This window comes from Thalia democratica, chromosome 9 (genome assembly GCF_965202585.1).
Source record: "Thalia democratica chromosome 9, ktThaDemo2.hap1.1, whole genome shotgun sequence".
NCBI lineage: Eukaryota > Metazoa > Chordata > Thaliacea > Salpida > Salpidae > Thalia > Thalia democratica.
Genome location: NC_139173.1, coordinates 11731050 through 11753371, shown reverse-complemented (window position 1 = coordinate 11753371; position 22322 = coordinate 11731050). Strand labels below are relative to the sequence as shown.

Genomic DNA, 22322 nt, shown 5'->3' with positions numbered 1-22322 from the left:
CCAAAACTTGACAAAATACCTTAATTATGTTTATACCTTAAATACAAAAGCAGTAAGAAAGTAACATGATAAAAACACAAACTAAAGAAAATCATAAAAAATATCCAGATCTCTGAAAGTACTATATTTAAAATTTAAGTACAGATTATTAAAGGATATCTACTTATTTAGTAGTTAGATATTAATAAATAATTTATTTAAACTCTATTTTGAAGATGGTGAACTTTTAATTTTTGTTTGTGCTTTAACAATTACTGTTTGTATCTGCTAGATTTTTAAAGACATTTTAGTTTATCTTGAGGGCTGTATACAAACATTCATACAGTTTAAAGGTTGTTTTATTAAAAAAATTGATTTGTCAAATTATTATTTGTGCAAACTGATTAGAATTGTTTCTTACTGTTATGCATTACTCCAATTAATAAATTTCCAACATAACATTCATTACATTTAATTATCTGACTTAACACTTTTTTAGCTAATTTATATCAAATTCACATTTTTAAAGCACACTATCAGTTTATAATAGTTTACATACTTTAGTGAAAAAAAGAGGTTGATAACGCTCACTTTAAAAAAAGACTATATATAAAAGTAGTTATACTTCATTGACTTTTGACTGGTATGCTCACAATTCCCACCCATTTTTTTTTTATTTTATTCTTGTTTTTTATCTTTTAATTCTCACTATCACTGTTACCTCTAATCATTACCCTTGGCTGGTAAGCAGTTATTGTATTTGACCAGGTGGGAATTGTGCGCGGGTTGGAACTGAGAGCTGTCCCCCTTTTGACCACATGTGATAAATACCCTTTTAGAAAAGATCTATTTTGCACATAAGAATCACTACAAATAATAAAAATGTTATTTAGAATTGTTAACTGTCAGATTATTATATATCTATATAACTGTTCAAAATATAGGTTTAATCGTCTGCTAATAAAAGATACTAGTGAAATAACTTCACTGGAATATAAATAAATAATTTAAATATAATTAAATAAATAATATAAAATTTTGTTTGTTCATTAACAACAGTAAATTTGAATCAGTTATTCTTTCCATTTAACGTGAGTGCTTTGTTTATATTATGATTTGTTGTTTTGTTGTGTATTTTAGTTTATTTTACTTGTTTTAGACTTAATAATTACAAATATTATATAGTTTTATAACAGTCGGATTTAATATTAAGTATTTTACCTGTTATTAACTATTATCTGTAGAAATTATTTTATTTTATTGAAAAACATGTATACACCCACTTTATTCTATGCTTCTATTCTTTCATTACAGTAATTATTTTTTACAGAACCCAGTTGAAGTGTGTTGATTCGTTAACACACAGAAACATATGTTGGTACAATAAAGGAAGATTACTGTACAATTTGTTTTTATTTTATATATATCTATATAGTCATAAATAGAAACAGAAAATGTTAATTGTTTCAAAGGGTAGAGTTTAAGAGTATTTTTTTACAGTATAGGTTATAAACAATTATATTTTTCCAGCTTAAAATAATTTTAATCTTATAGTTAACATCAGCTTTTATTCTTCTCTCTTCTAATAAATTCACATGAAACTTTAATTTGTTTTTATATTTTGTATATAGGTTGGCAGCTGGTTTCTTCTATACAACTTAAAAAATTATAAACAGAAACTTTAACATACTTGTTGGAGATAGTCTTACAATATATAAAAAATTCTGTGCAAACTAAAATAAAAGAGCTGTCCTGGACAAAACGTTAAAAGGTATCCGGGGTGTACGACTCGACAACCGAAAGGTTTTTTCTTACACCAGGTCCTTGGACCAAACTTTTTGAGCGCTTTTGAATAAACTAATAAATTGAGCAAACTTCAGGAAACACATATTTAGGTATATGGAGATAATTTGAAAAAATGTATAACCCAACACATGGTAATGTACAACATTCAAAAACTGTGTTAAAAAATGACAAAACCTGAGAAAAAAACACAAAACGATAAAATTAAAGCAGTTACAAAAATAAATTTAGATTTAAGTTGAAAAAAAATAAATATTAGTACTAAAAAGCTTAAGAAAACAAATAAATAAAAATTTTGCTTAAAATCAGATTTGTAAACGATTTCTACATACCTGTTGTGTTTTACAGTATTGATAAATGATAATGCTTAAAAATGTGTTATTTCCAATACATCGTTTGAGTTAAATTGTTTAAATATATTTAAGATGAAAATCATAAAATGTTGCAATAAAACTAAGATTAAAAATAACAATATACTTTAAGAATTTTAAATTTAGAAATCTCCGTTGAACACTAGACGACCCAATGGCAAAACTCGACTGACTTGACTCATATTGAATAATTTAAGCAAAATTAATAACGAAAGGTCTTAAAAAATTACACTTAATTTTTACAGTATAAGATTTCAGAGCCTTTAGAGAACAGTCTTGGCTTTTTAAGTAAAGATAACGTTTTAATTACACCCTTGTTCCTTTGAAAACGAGACGTTGGTATACTTTTTTTTTTGAACTTTATTTAATTTTAATTAATGAAACAAGTTTTACGTACAATGACACATCATAAAAATTTATCTATAAATGTTCTTTTAATTTTTTTTATATAAGCTATAACTAACAAGTTATAATGTCTTGACTTCTAGGTTTCTAGCTAAGTTTTAAACACTTCACAAAATTAAACCGATTGCTGTTAAGCAATTTTAACATCTTGTTAAAATTTTAATAGCTTAACTTTATGTTTACTTGCTGCTAGCTTAAAATTTTTGATTGTGGATAGTTCTTTGAAAGTAGCAAGACATTTTAATCACACCAATATTATATTTACAAAACTTTTATGACATATTTCGTTATATAAAACAAAATTCGTAAAGTTCCGAGAAGATAATTTGTATGTTATATTTTTACTGCACATAAAATAAATAAAAATTCAATACATTTTTATATTTTATTTTATTAAAACAACCTAAAAAAGGATAAACAGCCGTACACATTGACTTTTTTAGTTTTAAATATCAAAAAAATAAAAAGAAACATCAAAAACAACAATATATGAGATACAGCAACCTGCCAACCAGATACGCACTTCCTACGTACAACCTGCCGGTATGGTACGCTGAATAAGCGGAAAAACGGAAATTTTTTTGTTACTTGAAATTAAAAAAACATAAAATTATTAGTACAAAATTATTACGTTATAAGGAACCAGAAAAATTATGAATTTAAAAACTGTATACCAAATCCAATAAAATAAGCATATAACAGTTAATTTATTTAATAGCAGAAACGAATAAAACGACTTAAATTGTCATACCCCATAATTAAAACACAGGATTTAAAAAGTCTGCTAAAGGAAAATAGTTATTTTTTTCTATCAATGATTGAAATGTAAATGTTAAAAGTGTGTAACAATAAAACCTTAGAAAAATTCAGATAAAAAAGCATTGAAAAGCACAATTTGTCATTTATATACCAATGATTACAACAGAAAAATAAAAAGCGTACAAATAAGCGATATAAACAAAAATAAATAACATTGACATTTTCATAACGTATGATTGAAACAAAAATTTAAAAAGGTTTTATTTTAGTATTTGTTTGTAAATTTTAGTGGCTTTTAACATGTTTGTATCAGGCTTAATGAAATAAATAAATAAAACAAATTCTAGGTAGGCAATACCGGTGTTTAAAGTGCAAACCTAGTTGAGAGCTTACTGTACTTTTTTTAGTTAAGATAATTAATGAAAAACTTATTTCATCAACTTAGGTATATACTTTACCTATAGTATACTATAATATAGTAAATATATATTCATTAAAAATATTGTAAAACAATCAAAAATTACAAACAAATATTTTTTTGAAAATAGGCTTTTACCTTCTACACGTATTAATGTTAGCAATTAGCGTAGTTTATTTCTTTAGTTGCCGAACTAACAAGTTAAACAACAATGTTAATATTTATATAAATATATATATATAACGTAACTTATTAGAAGAAAATGTCGTTTGATTGAAAATTGTCACAGATTTCTGTGCAAACTGCAAAAATAAATAATTGTTATTTAAAAATAACTACTTTCAATTTGCCTACAGTTGTTTTAACGCTTAAAGGCGTCTTTTAAAGCATATTTAGCTTTATTGGCAAACTTCTTTAAAGCCCTTGTTTACATGTTTTCATGTACATTATTTCGTTTTCAACTTTTTTCCAATAGTTAATATCTACTAACTTATAATTGCTAAATTTTCTAGCTACTGTTTAAAACTAAAAGTTAGTTTTGATTTTAGGTTTTTACTTACAAATTATATTTGTTCACACTATCTACAAACTTTACAAATACTTGATGTTTAGTTTTTTGTCGGTTTAATTCTTATCTTTTACTTATAGCTTGTTTTGTACTCATATTTTTACCAACAAGTAATTAGAACAAAAATTGTCTGAAAACTTAATAAATATAAGTTAATTGACATTTATTTTAGTAGTTATTTAAAACTTATTTTTATTTCGTTTTTTAGTTTTATTCAATTGTTAATATCTACTATCACTATTTTTTTGAATTACTTTAGTATTTTTTGAATTTTTCTATCCTGACGAGCTCAATGAGCGATTTACTGTTTATTAAAAATGTTTATGAGAAAAATAAACATGTTAATGAAAATAATTGATAACATTACAGTATTAACTTTTATTACATTATTATTATATTTATACATTACAATAAACGAGAACTTTTAGCACAAAAGTTGACATTTATTTATTTTGATAATTTGTTTATAAAAAGTTACAACAGAAAACACTACAATAATAAACACAAAAAAAAACTGTGCTACTCACTTAAGATATTTTGCACGTTATCTTTAATAGATTTATAAAAAAATTAAAATATAGTTTTTAACATATTTAAAAAACTTAGTCATGTAGGATTTATCAATTAAATTGAAAATTTTACCTATAGTTTATTGAGCAACTAAAAAATGATGCCCGAAATATTTTGTAAAAGGACCTGGTGCTAATAAACCTTTTAGTTATCGAGTCACAAAACAAGGACACCTTTTAATGTCTTGTCTAGGACATTAAGATTTTAATGTCTTTTGCTTTTAAACTTAAATTAAATAATAAATAGTTGAAAAAAGTTTTATTTATAGGCAGCAATCTTTAATTTGGGTACCCTTTTTCTAAAAGTAAATACTTAATAAGTCTTTGAAAATTCACATAGAGTTAATCTAACCTTAATATGATAAAAGTAACTAAATATTACTAAAAAAGATAAAAATTACCACAAACTTTTTACTATTAAAGCTTAGAGCTTTTAGCCCTACAACTCGTTTTTAATATTATCATTATATAGTATTTACCTATCTTGTATTGCCTAGCTTTAGTTTATTTATTGAACATTAAAATTTTTTTTAGACTTATACTAAAAGCTACTCTAACAGACATATTTTTAAGAGTTTTTCAGTAAACGTCTACTAAAATATTAGTTGTTTCTGTTTAATTAAAGTTTAATGTGGCTTTTGTATATTTTTATTCTAATCAGTCGTTCATAGTTTTTGTTAAACATTTGAATAGTATACTTTAGTTTATTAATATTACTTTATACATTTTAATTAAAATATTAAAAAACGTAAATTCGTTTTCAGTCTTCTTTTATTTATAGAAAGCATTTTTTTCTTCAATTTAAAAAATAAGCAATTCGAAAACATAGGTTTTATCATAAAAGTTCGTACTCAAGTAAAAAGTTACAGTATTTAGTTTAATATTCTTAAAATGTAATTTTATAAAATTCTAATAGATAGTACAATTAAAAAAAAATTACTGTGATGTACTATTCTTAAATATACATAACTTTTAGTTTTGTTTTTATTGTTTTAATTTTTGTATATCTTGTTGACCGAAAGGTCTTTCTATAAACGAAATCTTTTAGTTTTACTTTTTGAGCTTCGATCTTTTTATTGTGTTTAAAAAGAAATATCACGTTTTAAAAACAAAATCTACAAGTACAATTCAAAAAATAACAATTAAAAAGTTGTTTATTGAACAAACAAGAAAAGTTGCTCAAAAGTTTTTGGTTCAAGGACCTGGATACGCAAAAAGACCTCTCGGTCATCGAGTTGTATACCAAACTTAATCAAAATTATAGTGAGCTACAAAAAAAAACTTTACAGTAAAGGTACGGTAAAGACAAATAATACATTTATTAATGCCACTTTTATAGCTATATGTTTTTTTAATATCATAGTCTGTTTTAAGCTTTAAAAATGAATTGATATTTAAAAAAAACATAATTCTAATATTAAAGCTAGATTGCTAAAAACACATAGTTATTCTTATACTCGAATTTCTTAAACTTTTTCTTGATAGATAAAATTAAGTTGTAAAACATTTTATTTAACTTTAAACTACAACTATTTTTGTTTGCTAAACACTGAATTAAAAGTAAATATAATTTAGCAAAACAATAAATTCAAAATACGATACATTCGAGAAAAGTATTAGGTATTTAGTGGAAAAAGTAATGAAATTAAAGACGAGAGTGTTTTACGTAAAAAGGATAGAAATATTTCGCAAAGAAACTATCTAGTGCTTGAGGGAATAAGATAATTATAGTTTTAAAGGCTGTTTGTTTAAATTTACGAAACAAGTTGCAAAGGAATGCTTTCAATAGATAATGAGTAATTATAAACCACTAGATCAACAGCTTTGCGTTAATTTCAAGAGAATAGTAGCTAAAATCTAAAAGTTTTTCTGTGCTGTCAAGCTATAGAAACAAATTATAGTTTTTTTGAAACTTCAACCGATATATTATCAGCTTGAGCGTAAAGTTAGACAGTAAATTGCTCAATAATGCTAAGAATGCAAATATACAGCTTGTTGATATCATAGTTTTAAATAGAAACATACGAACTTTACTTGATAGTTACCAACTATTAACAGCTGCATAAATGAAAATTATTAAATGACACTTATATATTTAATTTATAGTTTTATTTTGTATAGCTTTGAAACCTTTTATGCTAAAGTTATCTTAAAAACTTGCTCACATAGAAAAACGTATTAGCCAATATCTAATCTACATAGTTATTGAAAATTTAAGGCTTCTGTTTGTGTACAAACACTTAATATTTTGTTGTTATTTTGAAGATAAGTTAAAGTATTTACTTTGGAACAAACATAAAATTAAGTTGTATATACATATATCTTAAATGAAAAATATTAACTCTAAAACTTTAGAAACAAGCGCTGAATTCAAAAAAAACATAAATAACTTACACTTTAAGCTTTTTTAAAGTAGTTTTTGTAGCTTGTTAAAACTTTATTACTAATCTGTTCTACCGAAAAAGTAAGCAAAAAGTTATAAAAAGATTAGCCGATATTTAAAAAAAATATTTTTTTTAAAAAGTATATCGTATTTTTGTTTTTATTTTATATTTAGAACAAGATAAAAAACATTAGTTGTTGTTTTAACAGAACTTTTAGATTTTATAATGAGCGTCTGTACTTTAAGCAATTCTTGGAATCCGAGCTTGCTTAGAAAAAAAGAGGGACTTTACAAATCGGCAGAACTTTTTATTTCAGTTTTCTGCTCTCTCGTATTGTGCTTCGGTAGAGGTTAGTTGTTTTATATTTTTAATCAAATATTAAAAATAAATAAATTTAGTCGTGTAAAAATTAATAAATAACAATTAATAATTTAACACTGTATATTAGCAGTGTGTGTTTTTTAGGTTTTTGCAACATAACGGAAACAAAAAACTAAAGAATTAAATAACTTAAAGATCAAAATGTAAAAGTTATGTTTAAGCTATAAAAAATTCCAAGCCTACGGTTATTAAAAACTAAAATTGATTGTTTGCTGTAAAACTTGCATTATTATTTTTTTATCATTGTGTAAAACTTAAATTAAAAGTCCTAATTCATGTTTTTAATTAAATATAAAACAAAGATAAAAATATTTTTTAAAGTTTTTAATCTTAAATTTTAAATTAATAACTTTATTGATTTAGACTTTAAATTTATAATTTTATTCTAAAAGTATATAAAAAAAGCTATAAATAAAATATATTTAAATAAGACGTATTTATGAAACTAAATAGTTGTAAGTTTTTTTATAGCAAAGTTAGAGTATACACCTTTGAATTTATTTAAGTAATACTATATTTATGAAGTCAATAGAAGGTAAAGTTTTAACCAAACAGGAAATTTAATATTTGAATGTGTTTATTTCTGACCTAAGCTAGACTATAAAAATATTTATTTAACCAAAGTAAGTCTGTAAACGAATAAAAAAATAGTTTTGTTAGATATTTTATAACAAGTTATACATTTTAAGCTCTATATATAAAAATAAACCGCAGTATTTTTTTATTGATTTTTATAAATAAGTTACTTGAATGTATTACTATTACATTGTTTTTCTAAATGACTTAACATATAATTTTGTTTTTGTAACTTTTTGAAATCGCTATATTTGTTTATACTTATTTAGTATAGTATACTATAACATTTAACTGTCAAAAATTTTTACCTAGTATTTTTTTTTAAAGCTTATGTAAAAATATATCCCTGTCTGAAAGATGCTATATCAAATGACTAGGTGTCAGGATTGAATCATTTCTACTGTAAAAAGTTTTCTATAGTTAAGGGTTAATGGTTTACAAACATATTGATTGACGAGTTTATTTTTAAAAAAATTTGTCTTTAACTTATAAAATTTTTGAGTTCCTCAGTTAAAGTAAATATCTTATTCAAATGTAATATTGTATTACGCATATATTGTAGTGTAAATGCAATAAAACTAGACTTAACATTTTTTTATAAGGTACAGTCTTTTTTTAAATATAAAGAAAAAGTATTTTTACAAAAGTAATTTTGTAATATAGTTCGTTCATAAAACAGATTTTTCACATTAAGCTACTGACACATGTGCAAAATAGTTTATCTATGTATTATAAGATGTATTTAAAAAAAGGTTAATTGTTACTTAAAGTTATGTTGCATAACAATTAAAAACGGATCATTAGAGTAAAAAATTTAAATTAAAGAAGTTGAAAACTTTTAGTTTTTAAAGTTAAGTAATTAAGCTTGTTAAAATTTGGACAAAGTTTTGTTGACCTTAAAAAAATTAAGCAGTAGTTATAGTTATATAAAATTTATTGAAAAATAACTAAAGTAAAAGAAGTATACAACTTTAATTTGCTTTCATATTTAAAAAGCGAACAAAGCTTCCAAACTCAATTAAAAACTAAAACTTAACTTCAAATAAAAGATTGGTTACATCTATTGTGCAACATAACTATCACAATGTTCTCTAACAAAACAAGTATAAACATTTTAAAGAAAATCACATAAAACTTCCCTAGTAGAGTTAGTATTTTGATAAACTAATAGAGAAATTACACCGCAGGGCAGAAAGGGGTGGATCAGACCAACGATGAGCTGCTCCTCCTCGTAACAACCATCCTCCTCTCCCTCTTCTCCCTCCTCACCACCTTCTGCTTCGTCAGGAGCAACAACTTCAACTGCTGCGTCGACGGCATCCTCAGCTTGGTGGCGTCGTTGTGCTGCATGGCAACGATGCTGTTCCTGATCAGCGACGACAACTACCTGCCCGACTGCGACCTGGGAAATGACTACAAGTTCTACCACTGCTCGCAGGGCGTCAGCTCGCGGGTGAAGAACGGCGATTATGACGTGTTAATCTCGCACATGGGACTGGCCTGGTTGGTCGCCATTTTCCTGATGAACGCAATTTTTTCCTGGTCTAAGCACTCGAGCAAGAGGCTGACCGCCTGCAATGTGTACAGTTTAAAGTGATTTGTTCTTGTAAGAAATTTTTTAATGTTTTTTTGTATTGTTTTCTTGTTGGTCGAACACCAAATAGTTTCCAAACTTTGAAATGAGCCAAAGTCTTAAAGTTAAAAAATGCACCCAACATAGAGTCAAAAAGAGTTTATTTTTGTTAGTTCTTCATAGAAACTTTTTTTTTCCTTTTTTTTGCAGTAACGAGTATTGATTTAGATATATAGGCATTTAAGTTATTTTTTTAAGAATTAACAATAAATTTTTTTTATTATAAACTTTATGTGTTTCATATATAATTTTTTATACGATTAAATTGACTTTTTAGCCTAAATCTTTCTGTGTTTTTTTACTTGTATTGCACCGAGTTTTCGCTTTTTCAATAAAACTGTTAGATGTATCAACTTGAAAAAAACATTAGAAGGATAATATACAAAAACTATTTTACACACTTTATCATAAAAATAATTTATTATAACTTACAAATCTGGTTGAAACGTACCTGGGTCTTAAAACAAGTTATAACCCAACTATTTTTACCTAAGCTATAAGTATTACTTTATTTAAAAAACAGAAACATTTATGTTATACAAAAAATAAACATTTATAAGTTGTGTAAAAACGTATTTTAAAACCAACTTTTAAAAATTGACTACTATATCTTTTATAAAAGCTGTGCATTGAAAACATTAAGTTTGTACTTATTGAGCGTCTGTTCTAAAGGATCAATTTTTTATCAAAAAACTGCTTATCTACCAAGCTAGTTTATCTCAAAATAATTTAATATTCCTCAATATTTTTTGGAAGACCGGAAACAGCTTTTTACAGTTTCTTTTAACAAGTATATTCTTTGCATCATATATTTGATTAGTTAGGTATTATCTGAAGTACTACCAAATATGGTATTTTGTGGGTTTTGGAGAGTTTTGGACATCCCCTATTTAAAAACTAATGTTTTATAATTCATTAAAACATAAGGTTAGCTAATTATATTATAAAAATTCGAATATGACAACATAAGAATGTTTTGATAAACATTTAAAACAGTGTTTTTATTGTTTCTTTTAAAATTCGTTTATAAATGATTGATGTTGCATAATAGTTGTTTATATGGGTTTACTATCATTTCTAGCTCGCTATCATTTCTAACCCGATCATTTCTAACACGATCACTTCTAACCCGATCACTTCTAACCCGATCACTTCTAACCCAATCAATTCTAACCCGATCATTTCTAACCCAATCACTTCTAACCCGATCATTTCTAACCCGATCACTTATAACTCAATTACTTCTAACCCGATCTCTTCTAACCCAATCACTTCTAACCCGATCATTTCTAACCCGATTACTTCTAACCTGATCATTTTTTAACAAGATCACTTCTAACCCGATAATTTCTAACCCGATCACTTCTAACCCGATCGTTTCTAACCCGATTACTTCTAACCCGATCATTTCTAACCCGATCGTTTCTAACCCGATCTAACCAGACAACTATTAACCCGATCTATCTTAATACATTTGTTTATTGTTGTTTTAAAATAAGGGTTTGTTTTAAAAACAAATTAATCTCAACAAAGTTGTTTTTTAAATGAAGTTTTAGTTCGTTTTGTTCAAAATAAAACTTAATTTTCTCATAGCTGTTGTTAAATTTTATTTTTGATATTAGTTGCTATTGGAAGTTTGTTATCCTACGCTAAACCCAGGCATCAAAATCTGGGCCACTTGAACTGATTGACACCTAACAAAGATAAAAAAAAACTTATATACCTTAAAATCAAAAACTACAGTTTAATCCAATTTTTATAGATTAACAGCAAAAGTAATCAACACTTTAGTATAATTTTAATTGACTTATTTATGATTTGAAGGAGAATATTTTTAAAAATTTGGTTTTAACTCACTAATAAGCAAGTTTAACATCAATTCTTTCATCGATCAGTGAGTTACAACAAAACCAAACACAGCTGCACAATCTTTCAATTTAGAATTAACTTCCGATTTCTTTTCAACAAAAAACATTCTCTTAAAAATTCAGCAACACATATTGAGACGGTTTAGTAAATTATTTCAATGACTACTGCACTTCTTCATTAAAATGAGGTTAATGGTTACTTTTGTAAAATTCATTTAGAACATACTAGAAAGTCAGAATTCAAACAAACTACAAAAGTTCATGAATAAAATTTATTCTTGTTCAAACATCAACCGGATATACACATCCTGACTTTTAGAATTTGGTTCTGTATATTTGTGTAACCGTTTGGTATTTCATTGTTTTTTTATCAATTATTTTTGTCGCTTTGTCAAAGCATAATCGGTACAATTAAAATAACATTATTTGAATAAAGGTACAGACATTTGTAAAAAAAAATCAAAAATTTAAGTGCATTGACTAACCACTAAATTTAAAATTTAAAGTCCAAAGCACATTAAGAATACAGGTCAAATAAATATATATCGAAAATATTGAAAAACGGTTTATTACTTACAGAGGAAAGGCTCAGCTAATGAAATCAATCTATAGAATTAACCAAATTCTACATATTAAATCAATGATTTATAAGTTTGAAAACTTGTTAAACTACTGATAGTTTCTAGTATTAAGTATTTTATCTTAATCAAGTAAACTTAAATCAAAGTTGTTAAATTTTTTTGCAAAAATTAGTTTTGTTTAAAAGCTAATTCCACATTTAAACTGAAAAATAACTATGACTGCATGAATTTTTCGATTTATTATTGTGGTAATTAATTTTTCTAATAAGGTTCAAAAACAGATTATAAACTAATTGTAGTTAATAAGTTTTAAAAAGCATTAGGAAAAGTATAAGTCTTTTGAATTCTAAGGATTAAATATTAATTTTTGATAGTCGTCAATGTAAGAAATATAATGAGTATTGCAGCCGTTAAAAACTACTTCGTATTTATTCCTTTGAAGCGATTCTATATGGTTAATATATATTTTTCAAGTATGGAGACCAGATTGGCAAGTTGCATTCAAATTTAGGGCAAATGAATTTATATTAAATACAACTTTTTAAATAATATTAATATATATGAAACTTGAAATAATACAGTTAATTAAATTTAGTAATCTTAATTAGTATGTAGTTTCATTTTAAATTATCATTATTAAGTTCTAAGTTCTTAAAACGAAAGTGTATACTGTTTAATAAGTCAAAAGTAAAGGTAGATGTTTTTTTAATATTTAGAACCTGTTATTAACTAAAACTTGAATTTAATTTCTTTTCTTTTTAGCCAACGGTAAATTATGTTTAAGGATTAAATAAAATATATTATATAATAGGCTTAACTATAAAAGTTAAGGGTCGAAAACTTATTACTTTGCTTTTTCTTTTTTTTTCAAAATATGATGTATATGGAGCAAAAAAAAAATTACATTCGTCATGAAAATACAAAAGGTTCAAAATTTAAAATTGCAAAAATAGTTTCTCACGATTAATAGTAGATACTTCTATAAAATATTTCTTCATATCTTTTAAAAGTTATTGTTTCACAGGTTTCCAAAAACAAAAAAAACTTAAGATTATAAGCGATAATTAAATATGAAATATAAATATAAGTTATTTGATTAATTTATATAACTTAAAAACTTATAATAAAACAATTAATTTTTTTTTCATTGTGAAACTCTAATATAGGTTTAAATTTCTAATGAAGAAAAAACTCATTACATTTATAGAAATTTAGAGGTGCAAAAAAACATCGAGAATAGTTTCAATAGACTTCAAGATGACTTTACTTTAATGAATAAAAATGAAATATGTTGCTTGTAATAATCGTCTAATAAAATATTTGATTAAAGAAAACAAAGAACTTAATGGAATTTTTTATAAACTTCTGCTCCTAGTTATACTTAATTTAACTATAATTTATTTATTACTCTATTTCAAAATGTTTTTTCAGTACTTATTTCGTTATTATTTATGTTATTTCAACTGTTCATAACAAAGTAAATTTTAAAGAAATTTTTGTCAACTAAAGTACTAATTTAAGTCGTAATTAAAACACTTTGTATATTATATAGATTAAAGTGAAGGTTTTAAAAAAGATTACTTGGGCGAGATTTGATTAACCTCATCTTGTTATATAAATAAAAATGTCTGTTTAATTATTAGTGACTTATTTTTCTCTAGGACTTAGTAGGAATTTATTAATGATGTGAAATCAAGACGGTCAATCGACGTATCGTACTTTTGCGGTTCGTTATATGACATAACTGTTTTAATATCTAAGTTATACCTAAAAATCATGCTTTTTAACTTAATATAAGAGAAGTATTTAATTTCTCCTAGTGTTTGTTAGAATTCCATTATCTTAATAGGCCTATGCAAGTTGTATAACAATTTGTAAAAGTTATTAAAATGAAACTTAAAACTAACCTACTATAAAATGTTAATACATTAGTCAGCAATAACACAACATTTACAACAGACTTACAATGTAGTTTTTAGACCGTAATATAAAGATTTTTGTATCTGAGTATTGCAATTGTAAAGATTTACTTTTTGAATTTTATATTTGCTTATGTTAAAATTATTATAGTCACGTGAATTATTATAAGATCCAATTTAAATATAGTTATAATTGCTTACAAACAATAGCTCAAATATTGTAAAATTAACGATTTAGTTAATTGTATATGATTAACGAAAAACGTCTGTTAAAGTAGAATGAAAGAACAAAAAAAATATGAAATAATGAAAAAAAGTTGAAATTATGTGTAGGAAGAAATATGAAAAAATGAGGTAATAAAAATAAATTAAACTTATGTTAAGTTTAATACCAAAATATAAATTTATACTAACAAATTTTTTTACGTAACACATTAAAATCGTAATGTTTTAAAAAAACAAAAAAAAAAGGTTTAAATAACTTTATTAATACTAGTTTGTTTTTGCATGAAATCCAGATTAAAGAAATAAAATTAAAACAAACAAGTATAATGGGTTAGCAATGACCGGCTCCCGTTTATATGACCATTATATTTACAACGATAGAAAATTTCTCAGCCGTTATTAGTCACAATAATGTTTTATATTTTTAGCTATCATAAAATGCATTACATTCAATAAATTGAATAAAATTAATGTCATAAAATTTTGATTAATTACTTTTTTCTTGTTTACTGAAAAAAACTTTTTGCTATACAGTGCGGCAAGCAAAATAAAACTGGCTAGTCACTTTTGAAAAGCTGCTGACCCCTCATTTAAATCCTGGTTTCGACTGGATACTACAAATAAAATTAACAAGAAAAACTGAAAATAGATAAAGTATCTAAACTATTTGAATAAATTTCTTTTTTGAATTTATTATTATTGAATTAAAAAATATTTTTGTATAAGACCAGGGATTGTCCTAAAAAAGTTAGCTTGCTGGCTACACTTTATAGAAATATTTCTTCCGCGCACCGCAGTTATAAAAAAAAATTGTGTTAACCAACAAAAACATTATTTTACTCCGGAATGTGATACATGTGTTATAATAAATCATATAAATTAACAATAATTTATCTATTAGCCTAAATAGCATGTTTTTATCACAAAAAAAAGTTAAATTTTTCTAAAAAAGTGTTTTTAGCTAAAAAAGACACCGATGATCGCATATTTTCGGCTTACGGGCCACAGTTTGCCGATCCCTTTATTAGACGAAAGATGCGACGATTACATGTAAGATTAAAATATTGAAGAAAGTTGTTTAGTGCAAAGTTAATCCACCTTATTTTAAATAAATATTTAAGTTTTATGATTTCTTTATTGTTTTTGTTTAAAGTTTAATAATGAATATCCAAAAAGACTACACATTCACATATGAAACTTATTACTTACGTTAGAAAAGTTTATCGTGAAGTAATACAAAAAGTGTCTTTTAAATCTTAACAAAAGTATATTACTTTTTGATAGGATAAACAATGTTTAAGATATAAGTCTAAAAAAATAAAACAACAAGTCAAACTTTTTGTAACTTTAACTACTAAAACTTCATCACACACTTTAGTCATTAACCTTTTAGTTATTTTTATTAAGTTTTTAATGTTAATTTTTTTATCAAATAGCACCTTCACAAAACTAGTAAGCTAAAGTTTTAATCTTTAATTTAAAAAAGTTATACCAAGTAATTTAAGTAAAATTGAAAACTAAACAGCTGTTTACTTTGTAATTAACAATGAACAGCTTTAATAAAAAAATGTTTAGTTGTAATAAAACGTATTTTAATTAACTTTTTTAAAATAAAAATAAAGAAGTTAAAAAATTCTACCAGGCACACCATTATTTTCATAATAAATAAAGTAAAATTATTTTATAACGTAATCAGTAACACAATTCAACTTTTTTTACTCTCGTAAAGTTTTCTATTCGTCAAGTTCTATTTCATTCATTTCACCCCGCTTATTTTCACCCAACGTACCTTGTTTCTTTTCGCGCGAGGCATAGTAGTGCAGCGCAACCGGGTGCGCAAAGCTGGCGCAAGTGAGCCCACGTTGACGTAGTACAGGTCTCCCTGCAGAGTGCGCGAAATGAGCAAGGTGACTGGGTACATCAATGCGTTCATCACGCCGTTGGACAGCAGGAACACCCCGTACATCTTTCCAAAGTGTTCGGCCGGGTACAGAGAGCTGAACATGTAAAAGCAGTTTCCCACGAAGCTCACCCTGCCGGCCGTGATCAGCACGAAGGCGCATATCTGAGCGGCCGGCGCCAAAATCAAGTTCGCGATGGTCAGCAGCAGCATGAGGGAGAGTGACAGGTAGAAGCCCAGCGTGACCGTCATCAGTCTCGAGTACTTTGCGCTGCCCTTTGTCGACAGCTTGCGGAAAAAGTAGTCGAGTAGAGCGCTGTTTATCGGAGAAAAGAAGAGGCTGCTGCACGTTATTAATCCCATCAAGTCCGTATAAAACCTGATACCTTCTTTTTTGTTTGAACCAATTACAGCAGGTAGAAATAAAATGATACATAAATCGTGCCAACTATTGTAAAAATTCCGCTTGCTATAAAAACAGTAATGGTGTACTTTTTTGCTAAACAGCTTTTAAATGAAGTTTTACTTAAAGTAGACTTGTTTAAATCAGTTTTATTATTTTTTTTTACTACAGATGTTTCTTCGGTGTTTTTGCAAACTTCATAAAACCCATACTTGTAATCTTGAGGTACTTCAGAGGGTATCTTGTACTTTGGAGTCAAAGTAAAAGTTCTGACGTTGTTCAGCAGCAAAAGCCCAGCGTAGAAATAAAACAAAGTGCTGAACTTCACTTTAAACTCCCGGTAAAGATACCCGAAAAGCAAAAACAATACCGACCCGGAATTGTGTGCCCCTGACATCGTTGTAGAATACGTTCCCCTCAGCTTTTGGAAAAGGCTGCCAATTTGCGAGTTGAGAACCGAAGAGCTGGTGGAAAACATTCCGAATAGCACAAAAGCGACGTAAAAAAGGTAAGAAGTGTTTTTGTCGGAAATCGCGATCAGTAGAGCGGAAAGAGCACCGCCAAAAATCTGCGTTGTCCTGGCAACCCACATGCCGAACCTGTCGAAAACCAAACCGAACACCAGCGTCATCGCCAGCGCACAGGTGACGGTTGTGATGTAGACGAAGGAGAAAAGCTCGAACTGCGACTTGCACACGTCATCGGCGCTGGTGACGTTTTCACTGGTGCATCCCGATGAGAAATAGCCTTCTTCTTTGAGCACCGGGTAGATGTTCGCCCAGCCGAACACAACCCCGCCGAACAGCATGTTTTCAATCAGGCCCGTGACCCACGTGAGTATTCTCTGAATGCGCATTTTTCAGTATTTTAATTTTAATTATAATACTTGAGTTTGATTGCTGTGTTAAACAATAAACGGTTGTTTTAAGATTTTATGTGAAACTATTCTCATAAAAATACTTTTTAGAGCTGTTTGTTTTAGTTTTTATACTTATAAAAGTTTATATTATTGCATTAACTTGATAATAAATACGTGTGTTTTACAATCACTTCACATAAGACAGTGTTAAATTTTTTAACACTGTCTTATGACATAATTTGCTTTGAATTGTTTTTACTTGTTGTAGTGCATAAAAAAAAGTGCACGACTATTTAAATTCCAAAAATATAAAGATGTTTAAAGGGCCATAACTTAAAAGCAATGTATATTTAAAAAAAATATTAATAGGCATTTAGATCTTATTAATATTTACAAGCATTTTTAAATTTTTGCAAAGTTTTAGGTATTTTTTGTGATATAGCTAACACAAGTTTTAAAATATAGTTAATTTTTTTTTATGAAATAGACTTTACTTTTCGAGGAATGGTCTGTTAAATAACAGTTTTTTTGAATTGTCTAATTGAATGTCATGTAACCATTAAGAAATGTTAATAATAACACATTTTAACCGTGTTATTTTGTTATAACTTAGTACTTTTTATTTAGTTTTATAACAAAACATAGTTATGTTATATAATTAAGTAAATATTTAGCTTAAATTCTTTTGTGGAGCACTATTGACCAAAACTTTATAATAAAACTCCAAATAACTTTATTACTATTTAAAAAAAATAAGGCTTCCAGAAATACAACAAAGCTTTTGTTAAAAAGTTATTATTATTGCTTAATGTACTTTCAAAACCGTAGTCAGCAATTGTATAAGTATTATTTATAATATTTTTTATTTTCGTATTACGTATTTTGATGTTGACTAACAAAGTTATGGATGTTATTGTATTATTCTTGTGTAAAGTTAAATTACTATTTTAATAGCTCATAACTATATATGTAGCTCATAAGATTTTGATAGCTTTTTTGTCGTTCAATAAACAATAGTACTAAAAGTATGTAAAGTCTATCAGTTAAAAATGATAAACAACATTTTTTTTCTTAAAAAATAAACACTGCAACGGTTTTAGTACTTAAAAACTATATTTTTATTCAGTTGACTGTTAAACGAAAAAAGTTTCCGAATGTTATTTTAAACAGATAAGAAGTACACTGAGAACTCAATGTTTTAAATTAATTAGTTCAAAACTCTTGAGAATATAATCTTTTTCAGTCACACGTGTTTACACTACAAAATAGTACTGTTTTTGTTAAGGTGTATGTATAACACAATAATGTTCTCTAATTCAATTTACCGTCTCTACTACGTTTCAAATGTTTAAAAAATTAAAGTTAGTTTATATCTAAATGAAATCTAAAATTGTAAAGTTTTTAAAAAAAGATGCTCTAAAGTTTATGCTATAGCTACGAAAATTTTTAGAATAAAGTTAGTAAGGTTAGAAAGTTAGTGTAAATTAAAATATCAAAAACTGATCAAGCGTTTAAATTTTTTCTTGAAAATATGATCAACTTGCATAACCAAAATTTGTACTGAGATGACTTAACCTACTAATATTTTTTATTTTAATTAACTAATAATCAAAAACTATTCTTATCGAAATTTAAAATTTTATTAAAATTTGAAATAAGTTATGAACTTAAACTTTTAAGTTACTCATTTTGAATTAGATTTCCTCTATAACAAAAAAGTATTTGTTTCCACATTTGTTAGTCATTTTAGTTTGCATTATTTTTTTTCAGTCAATAACTTTTTGTTATTTTGAATTTGTTTTTCAAAAGATATGAACATACAAAAATATTAAAAAAAAAACAATCTTTGAATGTTACTTACAAATTTTTGAGCTTTATTTAAACATATTTGTTTCTATTGTAATAAATAAATAGCTACTTTAACATTTTCGATGCATGAAAAACGTCTAAAATCAAATAATAAGACAACAATTTCTAAGTTTAAATTAGATTTAAAATATGCTTTTTAGTAAAGTTTGAACTAGGGGTAGGCAACATTTGAACTAGGGCAGAAATTGGGATCTAGTATTTTTTAAACAATAAGGCCTGCGGAGAGAAAATGACCTACCAACTAAAATTTAAATAGAGATCGGCCTGACATAATTAATTTTAACCCTGCAAGCAAATAAATCAGGCCCTTCAAACCTAATGTTGTATTTTACAAGAGGTATTTTTGAATTTGATTTGAAAACAAAAAAAAATCCTAGGTATAGTTTGCGGGATATTTAAAACTTACACTAGATACAATAAAAAATAATCACAGTGAAACATTATTATGTCGAAATTAATTGGATAATAGAATAATTTTCTAAAATTAAATGAAATTAAATCGCTCTTTCCCACCAATACATTTTCTATATCTAGCCCGCCGTCTAAAAACGTTTTCCATCTCTAGTTTGAACAATACTATTTGATATTGCCAAATATATATGCTCAAAATAAGCTTTTAACAGTTAAAACGGTTTATTATGAAAAAAAAACTACTGCAACTATTTTTTATTTATTTAGTATTAAAACTTAGCACTTTAAAAAAAGAAAAAAAATGTGCATTATTAGTTAAAGTTAAATACATATTTTTAAAACTAAAAAAATTAAAAAAAAAGTTTTTAGCTATGTATGTACTTTAAGTTCATACAGTTAATAAAAAAGTTATTATTAATTGTTTACAAAAAAGTTTTTAATGAAGAAACTTTAAGTGAGAAATAACAGTCGTAAATAGGTTATTTTTAATTAATCTTCAATATTTTCAACTATTAAAACTTTATGAACCAATTATCTTGAAAAATTTCTGTCAACAAGCTAAATATGGCCAATATAAAACTTACTAATGTTTTAAAAATACCAGCTTTTATTGCTAAGTTAATACAAAGGCACTAAAATTTTTTGTCAAAACCTAAAAAAATAATTAACTGAACAATAATAAAGAATATTATTGCAATTATATGTAAATAGCTAACCTTGTACTTTACAGTAATTTCACGAAAAAAGTAAATTTAGACGTAGTAATTGTTAAAAATAGGATTTATATAACAATATTCGTTAAAACTCATTACAATCACTTTAGACATTGATTGATTTTTAGCTAATATTTACTAAAGGACTGCCTAAAAATATGAATAAGTTTTAAAAAGTGCATAGCAATAAGTTATATAGGTTCATTTCAATAATAATAAATCATAATTTTTAAGTGGATTGTACCACAAAAAGTTTGCCTATGGAAATCGATTCAACAGTAATTATAAAGACATACAGTTGTTCAATTTTACGTCGCAACCAAGTGTCAATAATAATTCTAGACAAAAAAAAGCACTATTAACTAAATAAGAAAATTTAGTTTTAGTAGCTGAATAAGTTTAATGTAACTAAAGTTAACATTTTACAGACATTAATTTTTTTTATCACTAACTTCATGAAATTTTAAATTCACTATTTATATAACAAAAAAACCAAAATTTCTTCCTTATGTGTAAGATTTAAAAGGTATTTTAAAATGTACTTTATTGAAAACTTTAATTACGATGTACTATTTTTAAAATTTGATCAATATAAAACTATAAAAACGAAACTTCACAATTGGAGATCATGATAAAACTTGTTTTACCCTCTATAAACAATAAATTTAAAGTGTTTATTTTAAAAATAATGTTCTTATTAATCATTGCTAAATGTATTAAGCTTAGTAGTAAGAAACTTAGCAAGCATTGTAGTTAAAACAAATTGAATATTCTATTAAGTCAAAACAAAACAGAGTTAAAATAAATTACTTAATGTATATAGTTAAAGTCTCATAATAAAATGCTAACAATGTAAATTATATTTTATGTATGTTTCAAACGCTATTGGTATAAAATATAAAAATATATATACTCACATAATTAAAAAATTATTCAGCCAAGTTCTTAATAAGTTTAATATAATTAATGATATAAAGAATTAATATAAGTATGAATTATAATTGAATTCTAAATTTTAGCTTCTAATCAAGTACAAATTAACGACAACTATTTTTGATCTATATAAATTTTGATCTATTGCTTATTTTTTACACGAATAGCTGTTTAAAACATGTTTATTGTCAGAAAAAGTTTTCGATATTCAACTTCAATGATAGAGTATAACTTTAAAAAATCGGTCACAAATATAAGCTTAGACGATTTTGCTAAAACTATAACTTGAGATTTTGGAGTCAAAAGTTGTACAACGTACAGAGTAATTTGTAAATATGGTGAAAACGCTTGCTTGTTGTACAACTTGTCATAGCAAAAGTAAACACAAAATTCTGTTTTCAAACTAATAGTATTCATCCTAAAAGTAAAAATTTTAATTTATAATTCCAAAATTTCACAAAACTATTCCTTATCACTGATACTGTCTCCATCGCTGGATACTTCATGTGGATCGAATCAATGGTGAATATTAAAGTTTGCTTGTCCCCTACTGTGCAGAAAAAATCTTGACTTTTTACGTGACGCTCCATACTGTGGGCGTCTTCGGATGAAATCTTCCAAAAAGCTTTCTATGGCGCCATAACCTTGACATTTTTTTACGTATTTTAGACCGTAGCACTCATTGTTGGAGCTATGACGAATCAGTGCTTTAACTTATTTCATGCTTTGCAAAAATATTGTATCCGTGAATCTTGATGCCACGGATACGTCAAATTTAATAGCAAATGTTGAATT

At 25.9% G+C, this 22322-nt stretch overlaps 2 protein-coding genes across 2 annotated transcripts; one reads left to right on the top strand and one right to left on the bottom strand.

Annotated features, from left to right (window-relative positions):
• The first annotated feature begins 7468 nt into the window (after positions 1-7468).
• On the top strand, positions 7469-10193 carry LOC145844331 (uncharacterized). The gene is made up of 2 exons (XM_082951721.1): positions 7469-7605; positions 9401-10193. Exons 1-2 carry the CDS (start codon positions 7482-7484, stop codon positions 9808-9810), a joined length of 534 nt encoding a protein of 177 aa, XP_082807847.1. The 5' UTR covers positions 7469-7481; the 3' UTR covers positions 9811-10193.
• A 6002-nt stretch (positions 10194-16195) lies between these two features.
• On the bottom strand, positions 16196-17598 carry LOC145844818 (equilibrative nucleobase transporter 1-like). The gene is made up of 2 exons (XM_082952238.1): positions 16949-17598; positions 16196-16787 (listed from the first exon to the last, which is right to left on the bottom strand). Exons 1-2 carry the CDS (start codon positions 17596-17598, stop codon positions 16196-16198), a joined length of 1242 nt encoding a protein of 413 aa, XP_082808364.1.
• Between the last annotated feature and the right edge of the window lie 4724 nt (positions 17599-22322).

What these genes read in the sequence shown, in the direction of transcription:
- LOC145844818 (XM_082952238.1), bottom strand. Translation starts at nt 17,598, where the DNA reads ATGCGCATTCAGAGAATACTCACGTGGGTCACGGGCCTGATTGAAAAC. An exon ending in CCTCAAGATTACAAGTATGG is followed by an intron (nt 16,788 to 16,948) that starts GTTTTATGAAGT and finishes TTTTTACAATAG; the next exon opens with TTGGCACGATTTATGTATCA.
- LOC145844331 (XM_082951721.1), top strand. Translation starts at nt 7,482, where the DNA reads ATGAGCGTCTGTACTTTAAGCAATTCTTGGAATCCGAGCTTGCTTAGA. An exon ending in CGTATTGTGCTTCGGTAGAG is followed by an intron (nt 7,606 to 9,400) that starts GTTAGTTGTTTT and finishes ATTACACCGCAG; the next exon opens with GGCAGAAAGGGGTGGATCAG.